This window comes from Phacochoerus africanus, chromosome 3, assembly GCF_016906955.1.
Source record: "Phacochoerus africanus isolate WHEZ1 chromosome 3, ROS_Pafr_v1, whole genome shotgun sequence".
Classification (NCBI taxonomy): domain Eukaryota; kingdom Metazoa; phylum Chordata; class Mammalia; order Artiodactyla; family Suidae; genus Phacochoerus; species Phacochoerus africanus.
In genome coordinates this window covers 63,562,533-63,586,070 of record NC_062546.1, presented here as the reverse complement: position 1 = coordinate 63,586,070, position 23,538 = coordinate 63,562,533, and the positions used below count along the sequence as shown (strand labels likewise).

Genomic DNA, 23,538 nt, shown 5'->3' with positions numbered 1-23,538 from the left:
TTCAGGAGATGGAGTGGCAAGGAAAAAAAGTTCTCAGGTTACCCAAATATTCTAGGAGGGAAATGATGGAAGTTATGTACTTCCGTATTCTAGGAGGGAAATGATAACCGGACCTTGGGTGAAGGCACAGGGGAAAAGTAGAATCACAAAATCGCAGTGAGTGGGAATTATCACAGCCCTTTGCCTGAGAGCATATAATAACATTATGTATTACTACAAATCATTTTTCTGAGACGGACAGCACAATAATATACCTGTAGTCCATGTACAGTACTAGACAAGCTGTGTATGTATTACTACACTATACACAAAAAGGCTTTCTATGTATACAACAGGCCTACCTTTACACTCCGCGCCAAGTTGTTCAATTAGCAACATAGCATTCATAGATTTAGAGGAAAGCAACTCACAATTCTTGGAAGCTGTTTCAGGTAACTGAGTTAAGTCATCAAAGTCATCCATAGAATTAATTTGCTCTTTGACCTACAAATAAATAATAATCTTTCACAATGTCTCCCAAATATTTATAAAAAAATAGGTGTACAGAGATGATAAATATCCATATTTTATGAAAGCAAAAACATAGATACTTCTTTAAAAAAACTTTTATGGAAAGGATAACTTTATTAATAATGTTCTAAACTTTTGTTTGTTTTTCCAGCCACGCCATAGTGTATGGATATACCCGGGCTAGGAGTCAAATGAGAGTGGCAGCTACAGGCCTATGCCACAGCCAGGGCAACAGGGATCTGAGTCACATCTGCAACATATGCTGCACCTTGTGGAAATGTTGGATCTTTCACCCACTGAGTGGGGCCAGTGATTGAACCTGCATCCTCACAAGGACAGCACTGAGCTACAACAGGAACTCTCTGCAACAAAGCAGATTTTCTTTTTTTTTTTTTTTCTTTCAATCCTTCCCACAGCATGTGGAAATTCCTGGCCAGGGATCAAACCCATTCCACCACAGCAACCAGAGCTGTAGCTGTGAAAATGCTGAGTCCTTAACCTGCTGGGCTGCAAATGAACTCCTCTCTACTTTTCCTTTTTCTTTTTCCTTTTTCTTTTCTTTTTTTTTTTGTGGCTGCATGCATAGCATGTGGAAGGTTCTGGGCCAGGTGTCACATCTGAGCCTCAGCTACATCCTATGCCACAACAACACTGGATCCTTAACACACTGCACCACACAGCAACTCCCTCTACTATACCTTTTATAAACTACCTTTTACTACAGGATACTATTTTTTATAATTAATTTTTTACATTTTTTACCTTGTTCTCTTCATTAGGTGTTCTCTTCATAGGCCTGAAAAAAAAAAAAAACAAAAAACACTCTTTTCAGGCAAATATTAAATACTTAAAATACAAAGAATACCTAAACTCATTTTTTATATAAAATCATTGCATTGGCAATAATGATTCTACAAAAGGGATTGAACAATAAATAGAAAGAGTAACATTTAAGGGCAAAGCCAATAGACCAATAATAATATTAACAAAAGCATTAATGTTAGATCAAGCTGACAAGAGAAAAACATTAATAACATTACTTGCATTATGTGCTAGGAAGGTGTATATCAGGGGTTTTTGTTGTCATTTTAAATGAAAGCTAGCTATTATTTTGTTGTAATAAAAGCTAACCTATTTGGAAAATACCGCTTAAGACTTTCTGAAAGAAACCCTTTTAAAAATTATGGTATTCATTTTTTAAGGACCAACGAAGCAACTACTATGCATTGTTATAAGCACCTTATGGGTCTAAAAGGCATTTTAATCCTCACAACAATTCTGGGAGATAGGTAATACAATAGGTACTTTACACAAGAGAGAAAATGAGGCACGGAGAGGCTAAGCATCTTGCCCAAGCCTGGATAGCTCTTTAGTAACAGACCCAGATTTCAAACCCAGGAAACCTTCAACACTTGTGTTTTAGAGAAGGCTGAGACAGTAATATTTATTTTTAAGTGTTTTAAAGTCATAGGATAGCAAATTAATCTATATTATTATGCCATGTCTAGCTATAATTACAAATGATTTCTGAACCTTGCTCATGTTTTTAAAAATAAAAAAGACTTTAGACCTAGGCAATATTAGAGATCTTTTTTAATTTTTTTTTCTTTTTGTCTTTTCTAGGGCCACACCCACAGCATATGGAGGTTGCCAGGCTAGGGGTCTAATCAGAGCTGTAGCCTCCGGCCTATGCCAGAGCCATAGCAACATAGGATCTGAGCTGCATCTGTGACTTACATCACAGCTCACAGCAATGCCAGATCCTTAACCCACTGAGTGAAGCCAGGGATCGAACCTGCAACCTCACGGCTCCCAGTTGGGTTTGTTAAACACTGCACCATGACAGGAACTCCTAGAGATCTACTTTCAATGAAGATTAGCATTTTCAAAAGAAGTTCATCAGCAGGCATTAATTCACCCATTCAGCTGTTTATTCATGCATTTACTATGTATCTTTATTGAGCAAACAATATCTGTCCAAAGACAGTTTTGGCACAGGAAGCATGGCTTATGTCATTTAGAACTTTATCATCCAAAAGTAGTAATCTGCAATAGACTTGTTACACAGTTTACTTGTCTGTTGTATCTAAACAAAATCTTCCCTTATTTCCTAGAATCCAAACAATTATGAAGTTAACATAGTCTGATGTTTTAGAGTACCTCACAAAATCAGTGATGCAAAGACCCTGTAATATCTAGAATCCTCAAGGAATGATTAAATCCTATTCAGTATGGCCTAGATGTTTGCATATTTATGATTATATAATTTCAATACATACATATGATAGTACAATTTCTAAGTAATCATCTGCATATTCAATTATTTAAGTATATTACACTTCACATCCAGTGACCAAATCCTTAGCATTAAACTACATGAACAGAAGGATTGTGTACAGTTAGTTCACCATACTATTTTAAAGGCAATGGAATACAATCAATAAGCTTTCTCATGTTGCAAATGCAAACGTCCTCTACCAGATCATTTCCAACATACAAAAATACTCCGAAAATACCCATCTTAACATAAGAAAAGAAAGAAAACTCCCTTGAACTCCACATTCCTCTTCAGTTATCATAAGGTTCTCTACCCCTTTTCCCAGTCAATATTCTCTAAGGAGTTGTTTACTCATATTCACTACAGTGTAGCTTCCATGGGGCCACTGAAACTACTTCCAGGCAAAGGCACTCATCCTCATCTTAGCCATTCAGCAGTGTTCAAGTGAAATAATTGAGCACGCATATTATATTATGCTGTTCTATTCCTAAAAAAAAGTAGTCAATGCTAATCTTTTTTTCACCTAGAAATAAAGAATTTGTAAAATTTACCTGCTATCATCCTGATCTCTGTCACTTAAGCTTCTGTCATCATTCACGTGTAGTAAATCAACAGTCAGTGAATCAGCCTTCTCAAATATTGGTGGAATCACAGGTTCTTTTGATGACCACTTTTCTCTTTCATTTTTCCATACTTCTTTCATATGCATGCCAGAACTGCTGCTTTAAAAAAAAATCCATTTTAAAGCCAATGTTGTCTAATAATTTGACTGACAAAGAATAAAAAACAATGTTTGTAAAATTCCTACTCTTATCCACCTTAAGTAATTTATTAATTCAAAAAAAATTGCTATGCAGTACCAACAGTATTCAAGGAAACACATACTCTTGATTCAAAGACAGTTTACAATGATGATACAATGTGATACGTAAGAGTTGTGAGGGATTGTATGGAAGGTTTTAGAGAGGAGGTGAAATTAAACAGAGGAGATATGAGGAAAAGAAATGGGAGAAACTCTTTCTACTTAGAGATTAGAATGTGAGTACAATGATTAGGAACATGACATCTAGGTGTTTCCAGGGAACTTGGATGGTGAAGTACAAAATACATGGACATGAGTAGAGAGATGCATCTGCAAAGACATTCTGAAGAACCTCAAATGTTACACTAAAAATCTAGAGTTCAGGAGTTCCCGTCGTGGCGCAGTGGTTAACGAATCCGACTAGGAACCATGAGGTGGCGGGTTCGGTCCCTGCCCTTGCTCAGTGGGTTAACGATCTGGCGTTGCCATGAGCTGTGGTGTAGGTTGCAGACTCGGGCTCGGATCCCGCATTGCTGTGGCTCTGGTGTAGGCCGGTGGCTACAGCTCCGATTCAACCCCTAGCCTTGGGAACCTCCATATGCCGTGGGAGCGGCCCAAGAAATAGCAACAACAACAACAACACAAAAGATTAAAAAAAAAAAAAAATCTAGAGTTCAATAGTTGAAACAAATGATTCAGACATGGGAGTAATATTTAGATTTATACTATATTTTCTTTTGTTTTAAAGTGTAATAATGCTTAATTTAAACGATTTTTTAAAAATAGCACAGGGCACATATAACCTGAAAAAAGCAATCAAGGAAATGACTTGAGGTGGAAAAGTTACTTTTATAATATCCACATTCTGGGGTGACAGTGGCATCATCCCTACAAAAAGAGGTACCTCAACCTGCTCCCCTGCCAGCCAAAATGAGGAATCCACCCATGGACAAAACTGGCTTCATGGAAGTTAGAGGATCTATCAGAAGACACCAAAGGTCCTAGAAGGAGTCCTGCCCATCTTGTATATTGAATAAGAGACATACAGAGCACATCCCAGCCTTGGACCCAGCCTGACCCATGAACTGGCCCCAGCCACACGTAGACACTTCCAGGAAGCCCCTGGAAACATTTTACGTAGATTAGAGAGCCTTTGCGGAAATCCATGTTTCCAGCAGAGAAGTTCCAGCACACCACTGGGGCAAAAAATACAAGGTTGGACACACTGGAGAGGGCATTTATTAAAGACTAGGAGAGGTGACTGCTACTTAAAAGGCAAAGACAGCAGTGCAAGACTTCAAGGAACTTGAAAAATCAAGAAAGCATGATACCACCAAAGGATCACAATAATGTTCCAGTAACCAATCCCAAAGACATGAAGATCTGCAGTCTTCATAATAAAGAACCAAAATAGCAGTTTTAAGGAATCTCAGGGAGCTAAAAGAAAACACAGAAAGACACCCAAGAAAATCAGAAAATAATAAATGAAATGAAAATGTTAACAGAGAGATAGAAATAATAGTAATTAGGGGTTCCCACAGTGGCACAGTGGAAATGAATCTGACTAGGAACCACGAGGTTGAAAGTTCAATCCCAGGCCTCGCTCAGAGGGTCAAGGATCCGGCATTGTCCTGAGCTGTGGTATACGTCGCAGATGTGGCTGGGATCTGGCATTGCTGTGGCTGTGGCATAGGTTGGCAGCTGCAGCTCAGATTAGACCCCTAGCTTGGGAACCTCCTTATGCCACAGGCACAGCCCTAAAAAGACCAAAAATAATAATAATAATAATAATAATAATAATAATAATTAAGAAGGACCAAGTGGAAATTTTGGAGCTAAAGAATACAATGAATAAAAGGCAAATCACGATGAAGAGCACTGACAGCAGAATCAAAGCAGAAGAAAGAACCTGTGAGTTCAGAGACAGGAACTTTGAATTGATCCGATCAGAGGAGAACAAAGTAAAAGAGAATGAAAATTGCCAAGAAAGCCTATGTGAATTACCAGGTACCATCAAAAGCAACACTTCCTGAATTAATGCAGTTGAGAAAGTTGAAGACAGGCAGATAAAAAGATAGGGAGAAGGTGACAGAAAGCTTATCTAAAGAAAAAAAATAGCTGAGGACTTCCTAAACCTCGGGAGAGATTTAGACAGCCAAGTTCCTAAACCTCATAGATCACCAAACTCAACATAAGGAAACCTTCACCAAGAGACATTACAATAAAACTGTCAAGTCCAAGACAAAGAATATTAAAAGCAGTAAGAGCAAAGAAGCTTTTAAATTATAAGGGAACCCCATTAAATCCCTCAATGGATTTCAAGAGAGTAGAATGGCATATGCAGCATGCTAAAAGGAAAACCAAAAATGCCAATCAAGAATATTCTATCCAGAAAAGCTGTCCTTCAAAAATCAAGGTGAGATTCACTTTCTCAGACAAACCAAAGTTGATGAAGTTTATCACCACTAGACCCGCCTCACAAGAAATACTGAAAGGAGTCTTCAAGTTGAAATGAAAGGATGCTAATCAGTAACACTAAACATCTTTAAATATACAACACATGGAAAAGGTCAGAATATAGTCAATATGGAATACTCTAATAGTGTAATAAGGTGGAGTGTTAAACAATTTAATATGAAGGCTAAGGCACAAGAGTATTAGAAGTTGTATAAAATTTGTTAATCATGAACATTAATTCAAATAGAATGTGTTTACAAGAAAATAACAATAACCTACTGTTAAATACTGATATACATAGTTACCTATCAGAATCTCCATTCTCCATAGTAGGAAACCACTGGTTATTAGTTTTTCCTCTCTCTCCCTGTTGCATTAATCCACTGTCATCATCGGAGCCATGTTTGTTTTCTGATACTGCCATCACACTGCTTCTGTGCTGCTGCTTTTCTTTCTCAGCCTTCCATGAAAGTTTGACACCAAGGATGACTGTTATTACTTTATTCATTATAAAGAACTTTGTGTCTTCATTATTTGTCATTCACCTCAGAGTCTGTTCTAGTTTTAACTGCTAAAAATATTTTTATGTTTACTGTATCATTACAAGCCAGAGTAACTTTTGTAAATTCTATTTTGTTCCGTTTGAGGAAAAGAAATAGAATTTCCAAAATTTCAAAAACAGCTTTCTAAGGTGGTGTTATGTTTCTTAGTAACATCCAGTCTTCGCCATCTGATGGGCAGAGACAGAGAAGTAACAAGGCCAGGACACAGAATTTGTCCTCTTCTGTCTTCCCCACCTGGATCTCGTATTAATCAGCCAGGTTTAGAGGCTGTGCCACTTGGGAACAAAAAGGAAACATTCTTCTTTCCACATTAAATCTATGCTTCCTCCAATGCCTTTTATAATTCTGTTTTTAATTTGGGTCCTGGGGATAAGCAAGAGTGAAGATGTTCACCAAAATACATGAACCAACACTTACCAAAACATGAGGAGCAGAGTGAAACAGATAAACTGTTAATTAGTCAGTATGGAATTCTGGAAAATGAGTAATGCTCCCCAATTTCATATTCAATAACCATAAAATCTAACAGCTAGAGGGTACAGAAGTAATTATCTACTTTGGCCCCTCTACTTACTGATAATGGGAATAAAATCAAGAAAGATAAATGATTTGCCCAAAGGCCCTAATGGAGCATTCCCTAGCATTTTATGGCAGCAAGAGATGATACAATTCTATAACACCCAATCTGATGAATTACCAAATAAACTCATCAAATTAATCAGGTAAGTTAAAAAGTGTGACTTTGGCAAAGTAATTTAATGTCTTCCTTGGGGGCAGGGCTCATCTCCTTTATTTTTTAAAGGTGAATATCTCTAGATTTGTCTATCTTTAAAAATCAGTGCACCTCTTATACAATAGAACAACCAAACAAATTTAAAAAATCTATTGCTGGGAGAAAATAAAACCTCAATGTAACTCAATACTCGCTTTTCTCTTTTTGAGATGAACACTGGATTTTTTGCTGAGGGTTACACTACCTATATGATAAACTCATATGGGAGCAAAATGTAGCAAACCTTATTATATTTTATGAAACAACGTAATGTAAAAGTCTGACTCAACAGAAACACCTGAAAGCGGTAATTACATAATATGTAAGGGTACATGGATTTGTTATTCAAAAGACTTCAAAGTGGATGCACTGGAACTCTAAGTGCCAAGGGACTAAGCTAATCAGGTAAGACTGCACACATTAAAACACAAGGAAGAGGTACAAAATATGTGTTTATGTCCCTTCTCTTAGCCACTGATTCCTTCTCATTCTATGGAAGTGCAAGTTATTTTTAAGCCACAGCATTTTAAAGGGGAAAAAACCTCCAATGTATTATATTTCTTAAGCAATTTCTACTGTGCTTACTCTGGCTTGGAAGGTCACATGGTAGCTAACATAGTTTCATAGTCCATAAGGAAGACTGACAAAGAGAGACTTAGGTTGGTGAAGGAACAAAAACATGTTCCTGAACTCTTGTTATTTAGATGGCAGAAATAACCTCTTTCCACCCAATTACGTATTTAGATGACCTTGTTTTATACATAAGCTATCTTCATAAGTCGAAAATCAGAATGGATGGCAAAACTGATAATGATTAAAAAAAAAAAGTCAAAACAAATGAAGCTTAACCTTTTTGCAGTTGATGTTTTTCCTGTCCAAAGCCAGGAACTTTACACGTAACATGCCTACCTTATTCTTACACCTTTGCATAGATTGCTGTAATTCTTCCTTTAAATATATTTTGGATGTTCTGTTACTATTTGGTGGACAATTCCAAGTTTCTAATTCGGGTTTGATGCTTTTCCTTTTTTTAGCATGGAAATTACTTGCATACCACAGCTTCTTGGACCAATCCTGTACTAGTTTGGTTTTATTAGAAGTTTTTTTAACAGCAGAAATATCATGATTTTTTCTTTGAATCATGGGGTTCATCTCCTTGGAGTACGCAAGCGGCAAATCAAAAGGGCTTTTGTGATCACTAGACTGAGGGAGGTCTAGAAAAAGAAGAAGAAACAAAACCTAAAGTCAGCAGAAGGAAGGAAATCATAAAATTCAGAGAAGAGGGGATGGGAGGCAAGATGGCAGAAGAGTAAGAGGACATGCTCACCCTCACCCACAAACCCATCAAAAAACACATCTACATGTAAAACGACTCACAGAGGACATCAACTGAATGCTGACAGAAGCATGTAAACCTCCAAAAAGGACAAGAAACTCTTGACATAACTGGGTTGAACAAAAGAAAAAAGAGAGATAGAGAGAAAAGGATCAGGACGGGACAAGCACTCCCAAGAGGGAGTTGTGAAGTAGAAAGGCAACCCACACTCTGGGAAGCCATCTAACTGATGGAAAGATCAGCTGAGTCAGAGGGATCTCCAAGATGCCAAGGAAAGTGCAGCAGTAGGTCTGAGAACTGAAAAGCATAGGGAGAGAAGCACAGATCATTTGAACCACTGGTGCAGACACCACAGCCTGAGAAGTTCATGTGGGGGCTTGGCACTGAGACTTAGACTCTGGAGGTCATTCCCTGGGAGAGGGCTGGGGTTGGTGGTGTGGAGACAGCCTAAGGGACTAGGCAGTGGTACATCTTGGGCGGGGGAAGCAGTACACTAAGGGCTGGGGAGTGGAAAGCCATGGCCAAGGGAACCTGGGAGGTCCAGACCCACAGGAGAGAGAAGGTGCCATTGTTGGGGAGGGGAAGGAGAAGGGGTGGGTCACTGCCACAGAAAACTCCTTGTGCACCAGTAGGAGCGAACCTGCCCCCTATCACAGAGGGAGGAGCATCCTGGCGCAGCACCCTGCCCCACAGAAGCCCAGAAGCCATGCTCCAGGCCCTGCCCTGACCCACAAGAAGCCACTGGCCACTCTGTATTGCTCCGGGCCACCTCACCCCACTCGCCCCCCAGGAAGCAAGCCCTGCTGCTTTGCAGCACTCTGGGCCTGCACCAAACTGGGGAAACCATGCACAGCTCTGCATCACTCCGGGCCACCTCGTCCCACTTTGTGGGAAGACACACTTTGCAGGGCTCTAGGCCCAGCCCCAACCCATGGGAAGCCCTGTGCTGAGCCACGTTGCTCCAGGCCACCACACTGAGTACCACTCCACTGTGCTCCGGTTGTTCCACAGTACTCTGGCTGCCCTGCCCTGCAGGAAGCCCCTCTACCCACCCTAGATTGTGCCTCTCAGGCTCAGCCCCTTGTGACCAGAAGTCACTTTCTAGCCCACCATAGACCTGGTGTCTCCAGCAGTGGGAAGCCACTTGCTAGACCAAAGTGGATCAGACAAGAAAGTGGTGGGAGCAAACCACCACAATTATCCCTGACTCCAGAAGTGGGTGGGGCCTACCACAGCTAGGGATAGCTGAACAAAAATCACTTGCAGCTCCAACTACTTCAGAGGGCATCACAGAGAAGGACACTACAATGGAACACCACCTGATGTTGATCTCGCTCCCCCGGGAGCACACATGCACTACAGCTGCCACTGCCAAACATTCTGGGAGGGGCCCAGATGCTGGATCACTGTCCCTTCCTAGGACCCTGCAACTAAGAGGGCCTTGTTCAGCACATCCTCTGGGGGCTAAGCAGGGCAAGGTGCTTCTTGCATGATTTACAGGTGGCAGGGGCAAGCCACAGCAGTTATCTCTGGCTCCAGAGGTGGCAGTGGCCCAACACCACTAGGGGTCAGTGAACAGGCACCACTTGCCACTCCTCAAGGGTATCACAGAGGAAGGCATTGTGACCAAATCAACTACTGGTGCTCATGCACCCTTGGGAACACACTGGCCCTGCTGTTGCCACTGCTGACTACTCAGGGCAATAACCATATGACAGAGCTCTGTCACTTCCAAGGATCCTAAAACTAGGAACAGTCTGTGCAGGACCTCCTATGTGGGCTAAGTAAGATGGATACCTTACAGATGGTGGAAGCAAACCACCACAGTTATCACAGAAGCTAGAGATGGCCATGGCCCACTCCCACTAGGGATCCCTGAACAGGCACCATCTGTGGTTCCAATCACCTCGAAGGAGGGCACTGCAATCCAACACAAGCCTTTATTGCTCTCCCCCTCCCCCCCAGAAACTCATGCACCCTAATGCAGCTATGGCCAAATTCTCTTTTCACATTGCAGATCCCTCTAGAGCTCATTACCACTGCTCAGAGCCATGCAAATAGGAGTAACCTATGCCACCTTCTTGCAGGTCTCTGCTTCTGTTGAGAGCCCAATGATCAAGCACTGAATGCTGGCCCTACCCATTGTCCCCTTCTCCCTGAAAACATGCTGGGCATCCTGGGGATAACAGTCTGCTCACATCAAAGGCAGAGACAGCAAAGATTCAAATTCCCACAACAACAACAACAACAACAACAACAACAACAACAAAGAAATAGCAACCCCTCCCCCAAAAAACACAAAGGGGTATTCTTGCATAGAAATAGACTTACAAGGCTACAGTTTGACTTCCCCAAGTTCATAGAAGGAAAACAAAAACACACAAGCAAGATGAAGAAGCTCTGAAACCATTCCCAGTTAAAACAACAGGAAAAATCACCTAAAGCAGCCAACAATGAAACAGACCTCTGCAGTCTGACAGACTTGGAGTTCAAAAGGGAGATAATGAAAATACTGAAGGAATTAAGAGAGGATATGAACAGTAATGCAGATTTCCTCAGAAAGGAACTAAAAACTATGAGGAGGAGCCAAGAAAAACTAGAAAATTCAATTGCAGAGACACAAACTGAGCTAAAGGCAATAAAGACCAGAATGAACAATGCAGAGGAATGAATTAGTGCCATGGAAGATAGAATAATGGAACTCACCCAAACAGGACAGCAGACAGAAAACCAAATGAAGAAACATGAAAGCAATATAAGACACCTATGGAATAATATAAAGTGAGCCCATCTACACATAATAGGAATTCCAGGAGGAAAAGAAAAACAAAAGGGGATTGAAAATATATGTGAAGAAATTATGGCTGAAAACTTTCCAAATCTAAAGGATATGGATATCACAATACAGGAAGCACAGAGGGCCCCAAACAAGTTGAACCCAAATTGGCTCACACCAAGACATATTATAATAAAAATGGAAAAAGGTAAAGAGAGGGTTCTAAAGGCAGCAAGAGAAAAGCAAAGTGCTAATTATAAGGGAACCCCAATAGCTGATTTCTCTACAGAAATACTCCAGGCCAGGGGGAGTGGCAAGAGATATTTACAGCACTGAAAGGAAAAAAAAATTGCAACCTAGAATACTCAATCCAGCAAGAATATCATTTAAAACAGAAGGGGAAATAAAGAATTGCTCCAACAAACAAAAGCTAAAAGAGTAGAGCAATACAAAACCCATTCTAAAAGAGATACTGAAAGGGTTTCTCTAAATTAAAAAAAAAAAAAAAGAGGAAAATCAGGGATGGAGGAAACCACAATTGGAAAGCAGTCATGTAAATAAACCAGCATACAGATCTAAACATGAAGATGTTGAAAGAAAAAGAAAAAAAAAAGACATCAATTTCATACAGTGTGGGCAAGGGAAGTAAGAAAAATAAGATTCTTTTTCATTTTTTTATAAGGATGTGTTTGAGCCTATGAGTATCAGGCTAAAGCAAGCAGAGACAGGAAGGGGCGAACATAAGTAAAAAACAGGGCAAGCACTAATCAAAACCAAATATTACAGTCACAAAAAATGAACAGAAAAGTATTCAAGCATAAAATAAATGGAAGTCATCCAACCAAAAAAAGAATGTAACAAAAGAGAAACATAGAATCAACTGGAAAACAAGGTTTAAAATGGCAATAAATCGTATCTATCAAAAATCACCCCCAATGGCAATGGACTGAATGCTCCAATCAAAAGACACAGAAGGGCAGATTGGATAAAAAAGCAAAAACCTTCAATTTTCTGCCTACAAGCAACTCATTGTTGGGAAAAGGACACTTATAGATTGAATGTGAGGGGATGGAAAATGATATTTCAAACCAATGGACCAGACAGGAAAGCAGGAGTTGTAATACTCATATCAGACAAAATAGACTTTAAAACATAGGCCATAAAGAAAGACAAAGAAGGAAACTAGTTCATGCTTAAAGGATCCATACAAGAAGGGGATATTACAATTGCTAATATATATGACCCTAATATAGGAGCATCCAGATACCTACAACAAACATTTACAGACATAAAAGGATAAAGTGATGGCAGTACAATCAAGTAGGAGATGTTAAAACCCCACTGACATCAATGGACATGTCCTCTAGACAGAAAATCAACAAAGCAACAGGAATTCTAAAGGACACAATAGAAAAATTAGACTTAATTGACATTTTTGGGACATTATACCAAAAAAAATCAGAATATATATTCCTCTCAAGTGCACATGCAACATTCTCAAGAATTGACCACATACTGGGGCACAAAGCTAACCTCAAAAAATTTAAGAGTATAGAAATAATTTCAAGTATCTTCTGTGACCACAATGGCATGAAACTAGAAAACAACCACAGGAAAGGAAGTGAGAAAAAACCTAATACATGGAGACTAAACAACATACTACTAGGTACTACGAAACCAACGTGTCAATGAGGAAATCAAGAGGGAAATTTCCCAAGGAGTTGGTGACTACACTGAGAAATGAAGGCTGAGCTGGAAGCACAGAGCAAAGAAGGAAGAAGAACACTGTAGACGGTGCACAGCCTGTGCCCATGCCCACCTGCAACCTGCTTCTCACCAAGACAGAGGAACAGGTGCCAGTTTCCCTTCCTGCCTGAAACAAGCAAAAGGAACACAAACAGAATATATTACAAACGCTTTTCCAGACCAAGGGCTTCAGGCAAGGAAGGACCATGTTCCCTGAAAACGCATGAGGTTAGCCTGAAGAACACCCCAGCTCACTGCCTTGAGAGAATGTCCAGGCCACAACACAGGCAGAAGGAGCTGACCTGGAGGCCGCCAGGCTCCCTGAGTTGATGTGATGACACTGAGAGTCTGGTGGGACCAAAGCAGACAGAGGGCATAGGTCAGAACATGAGAGAAGAGGGACTTCCCCAGTGGTGCAGTGGGTTAAGGATCCCGTGTTTTCACTGCAGTGACTTGAGTTCCTGCAATGGTGTGGGTTTGATCCCTCCCTGGCCTGGCAGCTCCCATATGCCACCAGCAGGGCTAAAAATAAATGAATTCAAAAATAAATAACTGAATTTTTCATAAAACCCACGAAGCAAAAATTGAGAGAACTGCACGGAGAAACAAATACACAATTACATTCTGAGATGGCAATAGCCCTCCCTCAATAAAGTGACAGAATGGACAGGCCGCAAAGCAGCAGGGATGTGACAGACTTGAACACCAATATTCTTTTCAAGCAGCCATAGAACACTTACCAGAAAGGGCTATATTCTGGGTCATAAAATAAAGCTTAATAAACGGAGTAAGCCAAAAAGATCTAAGTCATACCAAGTATGTTCCCTGATGACAAAGCAATGACACTGGAAATGAAGAATGACAATAACTCTGGAAAATACTCAAAGATTTGGAAACTAAATACTCAAATATTTGGAAACTAAATAACCTAGGAACCATGAGGTTGCGGGTTCGATCCCTGCCCTTGCTCAGTGGGTTAACAATCTGGCATTGCCGTGAGCTGTGGTGTAGGTGGCAGACGGGACTCAGATTCCACGTTGCTGTGGCCCTGGTGTAGGCTGGCAGCTACAGCTGCGATTAGACCCCTAGCCTGGGAACTTCCATATGCCATGGGAGTGGCCCAAGAAATGGTAAAAAGACAAAAAATAAATAAATAAAATAAAATTGGGTTGTTTAAAAAAAAAAAAAAAGAAAGAAAGAAACCAGCAAAAAAGCACATTAAACTCCAAGAAATCACAAGAAAGGACATAAGAAACATCAAAGGCAAAAATCAGTGAGAAAGAGGACAAATAGTACAATGTGGAAAACTCAGTGAAACCAAATGTTTTCAGGGGATGACTACTAGGGATAGACTTCTAGCCAGGCTGGTAAGGAAACAAAGAGAGAACGGACAAATTACCAGTTTCCAAAATGAGTAGGGCTACAGTGTCTACTGATATTAACAGGATGACAGAGTAATATCATAAACTTTAGGTCAACAAATTTGACAACTCAGATGAGATGGGTAAGTTCCTTGAAAGAGAAAAATTACCAAAGCTCAATGCAGAAAGAACAAGCAAGCAAAATAGCCCTGTTTCTGAAGAAGAAACTAAAGCCACAGGAAAAGACCTTCCCACAAAGGAAAATTCCAGGCCCAGGTGGCTACACTGGTGAAATCTACCAAATGTTTTGGGGAGAAATAATACCCATTCCACACAAATTCTCCTCAAACAAGGAAGACACATCACAGTTCTCCACTCGGTCTATGAAATTAGCATTATCCTCAAACCAGAACCAGTAAATGGTATTCCAAGAAAGCTATGCCATGAAAACGGGGGTAAAAATTCTAAACAGGACATCAGCCAATTAATGCCAAAAATACCTTCAAAGGACATTTCGTCCAAATGGGGTCTGTCCCAGGAGTGCAGAATGCAGGGCTGTTTTTCTCTTTCAAAATCAACTAATGTCAATCCCCATACTAACAAACTAAAAAGAAACATCATATGATCCTATCGGTAGATAAAAAGATGCACTTGGCAAAACTCCACATCTTCCTGAGAAAACCTACCAGCACACCAGGAATACGAGGGGACTTCTCCGAAATGATAGAGACCCATGATAAACCCACAGCTAACACTGTATCTGATGACGCGAAACTGAATGCTCTTCCCGGAATATAGGGACTAAGACAGGAACAGCTTCTTCTATTCCTCTTCAGCATAATACTAGAGGTTCCAGCCAGTGCCATGGCCAAAGTAAAGCAACAGAAGGCATCCGATGGGCAATGAGGAAGTAAAACTGTCTGCGAATCAGCAGGCAGCATGGTTACATCATAGGAGTTAGCTAACTCCACCTTGTGGGTCAGGCTGCTTGCTTTGGTGAAGTTCTCCCAAAACACAGACATTTCCATGAATTTCTGTGCTGTCCGTGGCGACACTCATAGCACAACTTCATGAGCTGGTTAGCTGGACAGAGAAGGTGCTGGCTGCAAGTCTTCAAGATGAACTGTCTTTAGTAAGAGAGTCATTTAAGAATGAAGAGGCTTCCCAACCTTTGGTCACACCGAAAATCTGAGCGAGTCTACCAAAAATCCACAAGAACTAATACATGAGCTTGGTGAGGTTGGGAGATACAGAATCAATACACCAAATCCAACCGTGTTCCTATCATCAGAATAAACCCTCAGAAATTAAAATTTAAAATATACTAATCACAACTGCCCTGAAAAAGAAGAAATACAGGTAACCGCATAAAAGATGGAGACATCTATACACTGAAAACTCCAAAATATTACAGAGAAATTCAAGGAAGATCTGCATGAACGGAGAAATATTCTTTCTCCAAGGTAAATAAGTCAATCCTCCCCCAAAGAAGTCTGTAGATGCAACATAATCCAGAACTCATTTGCAGAAGACTAGCAGATTTTTCTTAAAGAAATAGACATGTTGATTCTAAAGTTCACGTGGAAAGAAGGGTCTAAAATGGGTACAAGAGGAAGCTAGAGGATTGACTGTGGCCTTTCGCCATACAGCAAAGAAAAGCAGCAGCTGGACTGTAAGCAAGGGACAAACACGACAAGACCTAATTTTCTAAAAAAAATACCTAATAATTGTGGTTACAATGTACACCAAAGTTCCAGGAGGTGGAAATGCAGAGCAACAAGTCCTGAGGTTACTTCAGCATTCTAGGAGGCAAGTGATCAACTGACCTTGGGTGAAGGCACAGGCAAGAAGCCAAGCCAACAGAAAAACACAGTGAGTGGGAATTATCACAGCCCTTTGGCTGAGAGCATATAACAACTCATTATGTTTTCATAGAAATCTTTTGTCTCAGACTTGAACAGCGCAATAGCATATCCATGCTTCATGTGCAGTACTAGACAAACACCCCAAACATTCCTTCACAAATTCATCCACCAAATATCAAGGAACACAATGAAGAGTAAAAATACAGGGCATGAGTTCCTGCCATGGCCCAGCAGAAACACATCCAATTAGTATCCCTGAAGATGTGGGTTCACTTCCTGTCCTCACTCGGTGGGTTGGGGATCAGGCATTGCCATGAGCTATGCTATAGGTCACAGACATGGCTCAGAACCCACATAGCTGTGGCTGTGGTGTAGGCAGCTGATTTGACCTCTAGCATGGGGACATCCTTGTGCTGCAGCTTCGGCCCTAAGAAGCAAAAACCAACCAACCAAACAAAAAACCAGGACAAGCCAACAAAGTCACAATATCCTCTGTTTGCATCATAATTGCACTGCTTTTATGTTTCAACTGAAATCATGGTTTAAAGATTTTTATTTTTTCTAGTATGGTTGATTTAAAATGCTCTGTCAATTTCTGCTGTACAGAAAAGATAAGTGCACCTTTTCAACAACACACTAAACTTCAACTGCAAAATTATTCTGGGTTTCCAAAATTGTTATGTCCATGCTTTTCTCAGCTCCTTATTCTGAAACATGTTCCTCTACTGCTCTGACAAATTTCTTTTCATGTTTTAAGACTCGGCCTGCTTTGTGAAGGCCTCCTTGATTATGGCTATCCTTCCCAGACAAATAAGTATCTCATTCCCTGGAGCTACCTTAGCGTTTTACCGATTTTTGTAGTCAATTTTTCCATCTGAAGTGCAAATCATTTTTTACCTGTCTCTTATCTTCTAGACTGTAGAGGACAAGTTCTTTTTGGTGCTTGTTGTTTTTGGTTGGTTTGGTTTTCTGGCTGCACCCACAGTATTTGGAAGTTTCTGAGCCAGGGATCAAATCCAAGCCATAGCTCAGATCTACTTATCCCACAAGCCCAGATCCTTTAACGCACTGAGGGTCAAGGATTGAACACACACTTCCCAAAAGACCTGAGCAGCTGCAGTCAGATTGTTAACCCACTGGGCTGTAGTGGGAAATCCAGGACCTGCTTTTAAACATCATCTTTGTATAAACAGTCCTTATTTCTTGTACTCAGTAATCGTCTATTGAGTTCCTGCTCAATAGTGAGCATAGAAAGAAAAAGAAGAAGAAGAATGTAGATAAAAGGTGTCAGGGGTGGCTTTCTAGTGATAATGCCTGAGGTCAGTCAGCAGTGAGATCAGTCAGATTCAAAGGAACAGAGGGCAGGAAAGAGAGAGGGCAGGCAAGGCTGTTCCGAGGCAGGAAGAGAAACATACAGTCAGGTAAATATTTGTCTACACTCCAGGAAGAGGTGAGGAGGGCCTCAGCAACAGCTCAGATGACAGGAGCAAAGGACAGCCAGAAAAGGCTGGAGATAGAGAGTCAGGCCAAAGTCAGACTATGAATGCCTCATATGTCATTGTAAGATGCCTGGGCATTCATATGCTTCCTAGAGTGCTTCACGGTCCTACATGCCCTTGAGACGGATCACTTGAAGGGTCATGGGAGGGACGCATTTGAAGGGCATACAAATAAATGGAGGGATATGAGTCTGAAGGCTTTAATTAGCAAAAAGGCTGCTCCTGGCTTGAACTAGGGGATGTTTCCAGAAATACTTAACATCTAAATGATCGGGAGAGTTCCCGTCATGGCACAGTGGAAATGAATCTGACTAGGAACCCTGAGGGTGCAGGTTCGAACCCTGGCCTCACTCAGTGGGTTAAGGATCCTGTGTTGCCATGAGCTGTGTGTGGTGTAGGTCACAGACACAGTTCGGATCCCACATTGCTGTGGCTCTGGCGTAGGCTGGCAGCTACAGTTCTGATTAGACCCCTAGCCTGGGAACCTCCATATGCTGTGGGTGCAGCCCTCCCAAAAAAAAAAAAAAAAAAAAAAAAGGCAAAAGACAAAAATGATCGGGGCCATGCATAGAATCAATCACTGTTAATGAATAAATGCATCAATCCTGGGTCCTTGGAGAACAAGGCCCTGCTTAATATTTTATGAATGGTAGTTTTCCTGTTTGACATCTTCCCATGTTGAGGGTGAGGAAGTGGGAGGGACTGGGAGTTTGGGTTCGTACATGCACATGACTGCCTTTAGAATGGATAGGCCATGGGGTCCTCCCGGACAGCACAGGGAACTACATGCAATCATGTGTCACAGAACATGACAGACGACGGTATGTATGTGAAGGAGAATGCCTATGTGTGTATGGCTCGGTCATTTTGCTGTACTTGACAGAACACTGTAAATCAACTATAATAAAAACATTTAAAAAAGAGAATCCACTTCAACCAGCATTCCACAAAGTGGCATGCTGCTCTTTGTCTCTATTTAATAACAGCAACCAAACACTGCATAAATAAATAGACAATGAAATCCATTTCTCCTATGCTTGGAAATACCTTTCAAAGCATAGATACCAACAATAACATCTACCTTATTTATGTCAAATCCTTCCATTAAATTCGAAAAAATAAGAACAGAATCATGAGTAAGAAAACTGTGACCATTTCAAATATTTTAGTGTTCTTCTTTTCAGAGTTACATTTGTATTGCAAAATTTACCTGATCTGGACGCTTGTAAATCCTCCGTTCCAACTGTTTTGTTAGGAACAGCATCTTTCACTCCAACTGTAGGCTGAATGGGTTTGGATTAGAGTTGATTAAAAAATAACATACAGGTGATACAATCTGTAGCTATGATTTCAAGCTAAAAGTCTAAAAGCATTTACCTTCAAGTGAGGATAATTTTCAGGAGAAGCTAAAAGGCAAAATGGACGTGTATCAATTAGCTATAAATACAAAAGCTAGGTATTCATTTATGCAGAGTTAATACCAAGTGGAATTCTGCTGCTTGGCTTTGGCAATGAATATGTTAGGTTTCGGTGTTCTCTCTTGGGTGGGGGGAGTTAGGACAGGAACCTGAGAGAAGTACGAATTCATTAATAGATCCTGAAAAAGAAAGAGGCATATAGGTCTAACAAAACATGCAGGTAAGATTTCAAAAGGAAGGAATGTTATGTTTCAAAGGATTGTGCAATAGAAAAGTGCACATACATCAATGTGAACATGCTGACTGATGAGGAGAAAAGTCATCTCTAATCAGAGGAAGAAGATCATGATCCCAAGAGGATAAAGTGAAGGCTGATGGGAAAATGCAACGGCCTATCTTTCCTGCAATACCGCAGCAGCATGGACCCCATTATACTGCCAGTGTTTAGCATTACCTTCAATTTGCTCTCTAATTTAGGAAGTTCCCATTTGGGATGTCAGTTCAGTTGAAGGTAGAAATCATTTCTCATCAGAGAAAGTGTTTGGAATTGACCACCTTGGATACATACTTGTAGAGTAATACTGCATAGAAATATTCAATTTTCCATACCCATGTGGGCCACTGCTATGCCTCCATTTCTTGGATCCTCTTGTTGAGCCCTCTTAAAGTTGCTTGATCCACTCGTGCAAGAAGGTATATAAGGCACATCTTAGGAATAATGTATAGAAAATATTCAATATTGAAATGTGATGACCAAGAAGGACAAAATAAATTCAAATGCAACAGCCTTATTAGATATCAATGATATTTTTATTTTAAAATCAGTGTAGTAGTTACTGATATAATACCAATTTATCACTTAGGGAATGAATCCTATTAATTTCTTCTGTTTCCAAAATCTGTTGGGTTTGGCATCTCATGCCAATGTTGAAAAGGATCTTAACAAAATATTAGCTATCTTAAACAACAACAGCAGCAGCAGCCAGTGCTTCCATATTCAAATTAATCTCACATGCATAACAAATGCCAATACCACCTCTATCTTTGATGCCTGATAGTGATGAGGAGTGGCTGTGGTGGACCCCAGGCCTAGCAGCCCTCCTGCTTCCAGGATTCTATGGAGCAGCAATGATCTGGTTGGGTTTCAGTGCATGTACACCGAAGCCACTTGTAAGGCGTTCTCTCCAACTTCCTCGTTCACTCCACAATCATGCACTTAACGCTTTTCATTCCTGCCTCCTTCCTTTCACTATGTCCTCCCCTCTTCAAAGGCAATCTCTAGATCTGTGGTCTCCCTTCTGCCCCTTTTACGTGCTTTTGAAGGATCATCCCCACCACTTCTTTTTTCCTCCCTGCTTGGCTGTAGTATCTCACATGGATGATCTCTCCTTCAACTCTGCTTCCCTCTGGCTATAAACATGAAAGAAAGAAAGGAAAACAGGAGTTCTCTGCAGCCTAGCAGGTTCAGGATGAGACATCGTCACTGCAGTGGCTCAGGTCGCTGCCGTGGTGTGGGTTCCATCCCTGGCCCAGGAACATCCCCATGCCTTCAGTGAGGCCAGAGCAAGCAAGAAGAAAACCAAAAAGGAACAGAAAAGAATGCTTTTCCTTAATCATGTCAGATCTTGAACTGGCCAACGGCTTGTCTCTCAGAGTTCTCTAACACAAGTCTACGCCCTGGCCTGAAGACCAGCAACCTGGGCATCCCTTGAGAGCTTGTGAGAAATGCAGAAACCCACACCGGTGGCTCAGAAGACGCCTTTTCACATGATCTCTGGTCACTCATTCAAATTTGCAAAAGCTTGGTCTATATTGAGTCTGCTTCTCCATTACTTCGATTTAATTTTTCCTTCTGAAATCTGACCTCAGAACTATAACACTTCCCCAAACCTTGATCTGCATCAGAAATTGTAAATTTCCAATGTACTCTATCAGCCTATAGCTTCCTTGATCCCCACCACACCGTGCCCTGCTCTCTTCTTCTTTCCAGTCCTCTCCTTTTGGCCCATACGTCACCATCCCCTAAAACAGCAACCTTTCCTATGACGTGAATGTATATGCGATTACAATTGACCACATATGCCCATGACCCCCCACGGAGGGGAACACAGAGTGCTGCTCAACCAGGGAACTCCGTCCTGAATGCCTTCCTCACGATGAGAACAGTAAGACTGGGAATATTAGGCTGTACTTCTCCGACAAATCTGGTGCTGGATATTCATCTCACATTTCAAACCCTCCTCCCTTCCTTTTTCTAAGGAACCATTGTACTTTGCCACCTTCACACCATAGCACCCTGCTTCCTCTTCCTTCACTCACACCCTGTAGTCTCTGCCTCTCTCATCCTTCATTCTTCTTCTCTGCTTCCCTGTCTCCTGACTTTCCTTAGGTTGTAGACAATCCTGAAATGGAACTAATGAATCATTTCGCTACTTCAAGGGGACTTGTGGTTTAAACTGTTGCTGACACCCAACGTGCCACACAAGTTCCTTCCTTTCTCATCGGTTTCCTCACTGTGCATTCAACAGATGCTTTCCATTGGCTAGGAGAATATATCTGGGAGTTCCCTGGTGGCCCAGAGGTTGAGGATTTGTCTTTGTCACTGCAGTGTCTCACGTCCAATCCCAGGCCTAGGAACTTCCTCATGTTGCAGGTGCAGTCAAAAAACAAATAAATACATTTTAGCATTTTCTTTCCTTTTGCTTGGTGTCATGTATATACAGAATGGAATACGACAGATCTATACGAAAGAACAAAATAATGCCATTTGCCACAACATGGATGGAACTAGAGACTCTCATACTGAGTGAAGTTACTCAGAAAGAGAAAGAGAAATAACCATAGGATATCACTTATATCTGGAATCTAACGTATGGCACAAATGAACCTTTCCCTAGAAAAGAAAATCATGGACTTGGAGAATAGACTTCTGGTTCCCAGGTGGGAGGGGGAGGGAGTGAGATGGATTGGGAGCTTGGAGTTAATAGATACAGACTATTGCCTTTGGAATGGATTAGCAATGAGATCCTGCTGTGTAGAACTGGGAACTATGTCTAATCACTTATGATGGGGCATGATAATGTGAGAAAAATTATGTATAAATGCATGTGTAACTAGGTCACCATGCTGTTAAGTATGTAGGAAAAAAATAATGTGTGGGGGGAATAAAAAAAAAACTCAGGTAAATTAAAATTCACACCTAAAGCAAGGAAGTCATAAATGACCAACACAGAACAATGTTTGAAGAAAAAAAAGAACATATCAGAATTCCTGTTTTAGCATATGTAATTTGACTTAAAAAAATAACATTCTTACCTTCTACTTCTCCATTTACTCTATTTTTACCTCTTTGACCGGAAGCTCCAGATAAATGATCAACGTACTTCTGTGAAAGACTCTCAGAGGCACACTGTTAAAATTTAGTTTAATAATAAGTTGCATAAAGTTCTCCTCATCTCTCTCAAAAAAAATACCTGGATTTCCCTACTTTATTTTTAATGTCCTACTTTAGAAACAAGTAGACTTAAGAACGACAGAATACGGACTGAAAATTCAAACATTTATTTGAAAACTTCATATATGCTCTCCAGATTAATTCTATCCTTTTATCCCCTCCTTTGGCTATTGACTCTGTAAACAGAGCATGGAAAGCCTGAGTCAATATTTTCACTCACAGAATACTGAATTACAATAACATATTTCACCCAAGGATTAACTTCAAAGCACATAACTCGACTCTGCCTTCTCAACCAAAAGAAGAGGATATTTAAAATACATATATACATTAATACGCACATATTTCAACAAGTTCTTAAAGAGGTATACCTGCTATAAATTTAAACTATTTCTAAGGACAGAAACATTTTAGTATTAAAATAACATACTTGGCATGAAAAGAAACTTTGACATATAAACCCTGTTGAGTATTAATAGAATATTGTACAAGCTGCTTCATTTAGCTATACCAGGGCTTAGAAGGATCGATTATTTGATAAATAATGTTTATTGATGGGAGAAATAGTTGAACGGAAAACGTAATAACAAGATAGTAAGAAAAACTTTCAAGTTTAAATAATAGGAAGAAAATTTCAACACATTATGTAATTTTTCAAAAAGGAGATTAAGTTTTCATAAGAGAAGAATGAGAATATTTAC

General features: G+C 40.4%; 1 protein-coding gene across 1 annotated transcript in view; it reads right to left on the bottom strand.

The window, feature by feature from the left end:
- Positions 1-23,538, bottom strand: part of LOC125121910 (ankyrin repeat domain-containing protein 26-like) — a 139,795-nt gene that overhangs the window by 58,581 nt on the left and 57,676 nt on the right. Inside the window, exons 21-29 of the mRNA XM_047770215.1 lie at positions 22,699-22,792; positions 19,993-20,091; positions 19,343-19,371; positions 19,176-19,248; positions 8,292-8,596; positions 6,353-6,507; positions 3,340-3,510; positions 1,273-1,306; positions 342-483 (exon numbers count right to left, since the gene is read on the bottom strand). Of these exons, the coding sequence (XP_047626171.1) occupies positions 342-483; positions 1,273-1,306; positions 3,340-3,510; positions 6,353-6,507; positions 8,292-8,596; positions 19,176-19,248; positions 19,343-19,371; positions 19,993-20,091; positions 22,699-22,792 (1,102 nt within the window). The remainder of the gene's footprint in view (positions 1-341; positions 484-1,272; positions 1,307-3,339; positions 3,511-6,352; positions 6,508-8,291; positions 8,597-19,175; positions 19,249-19,342; positions 19,372-19,992; positions 20,092-22,698; positions 22,793-23,538) is intronic.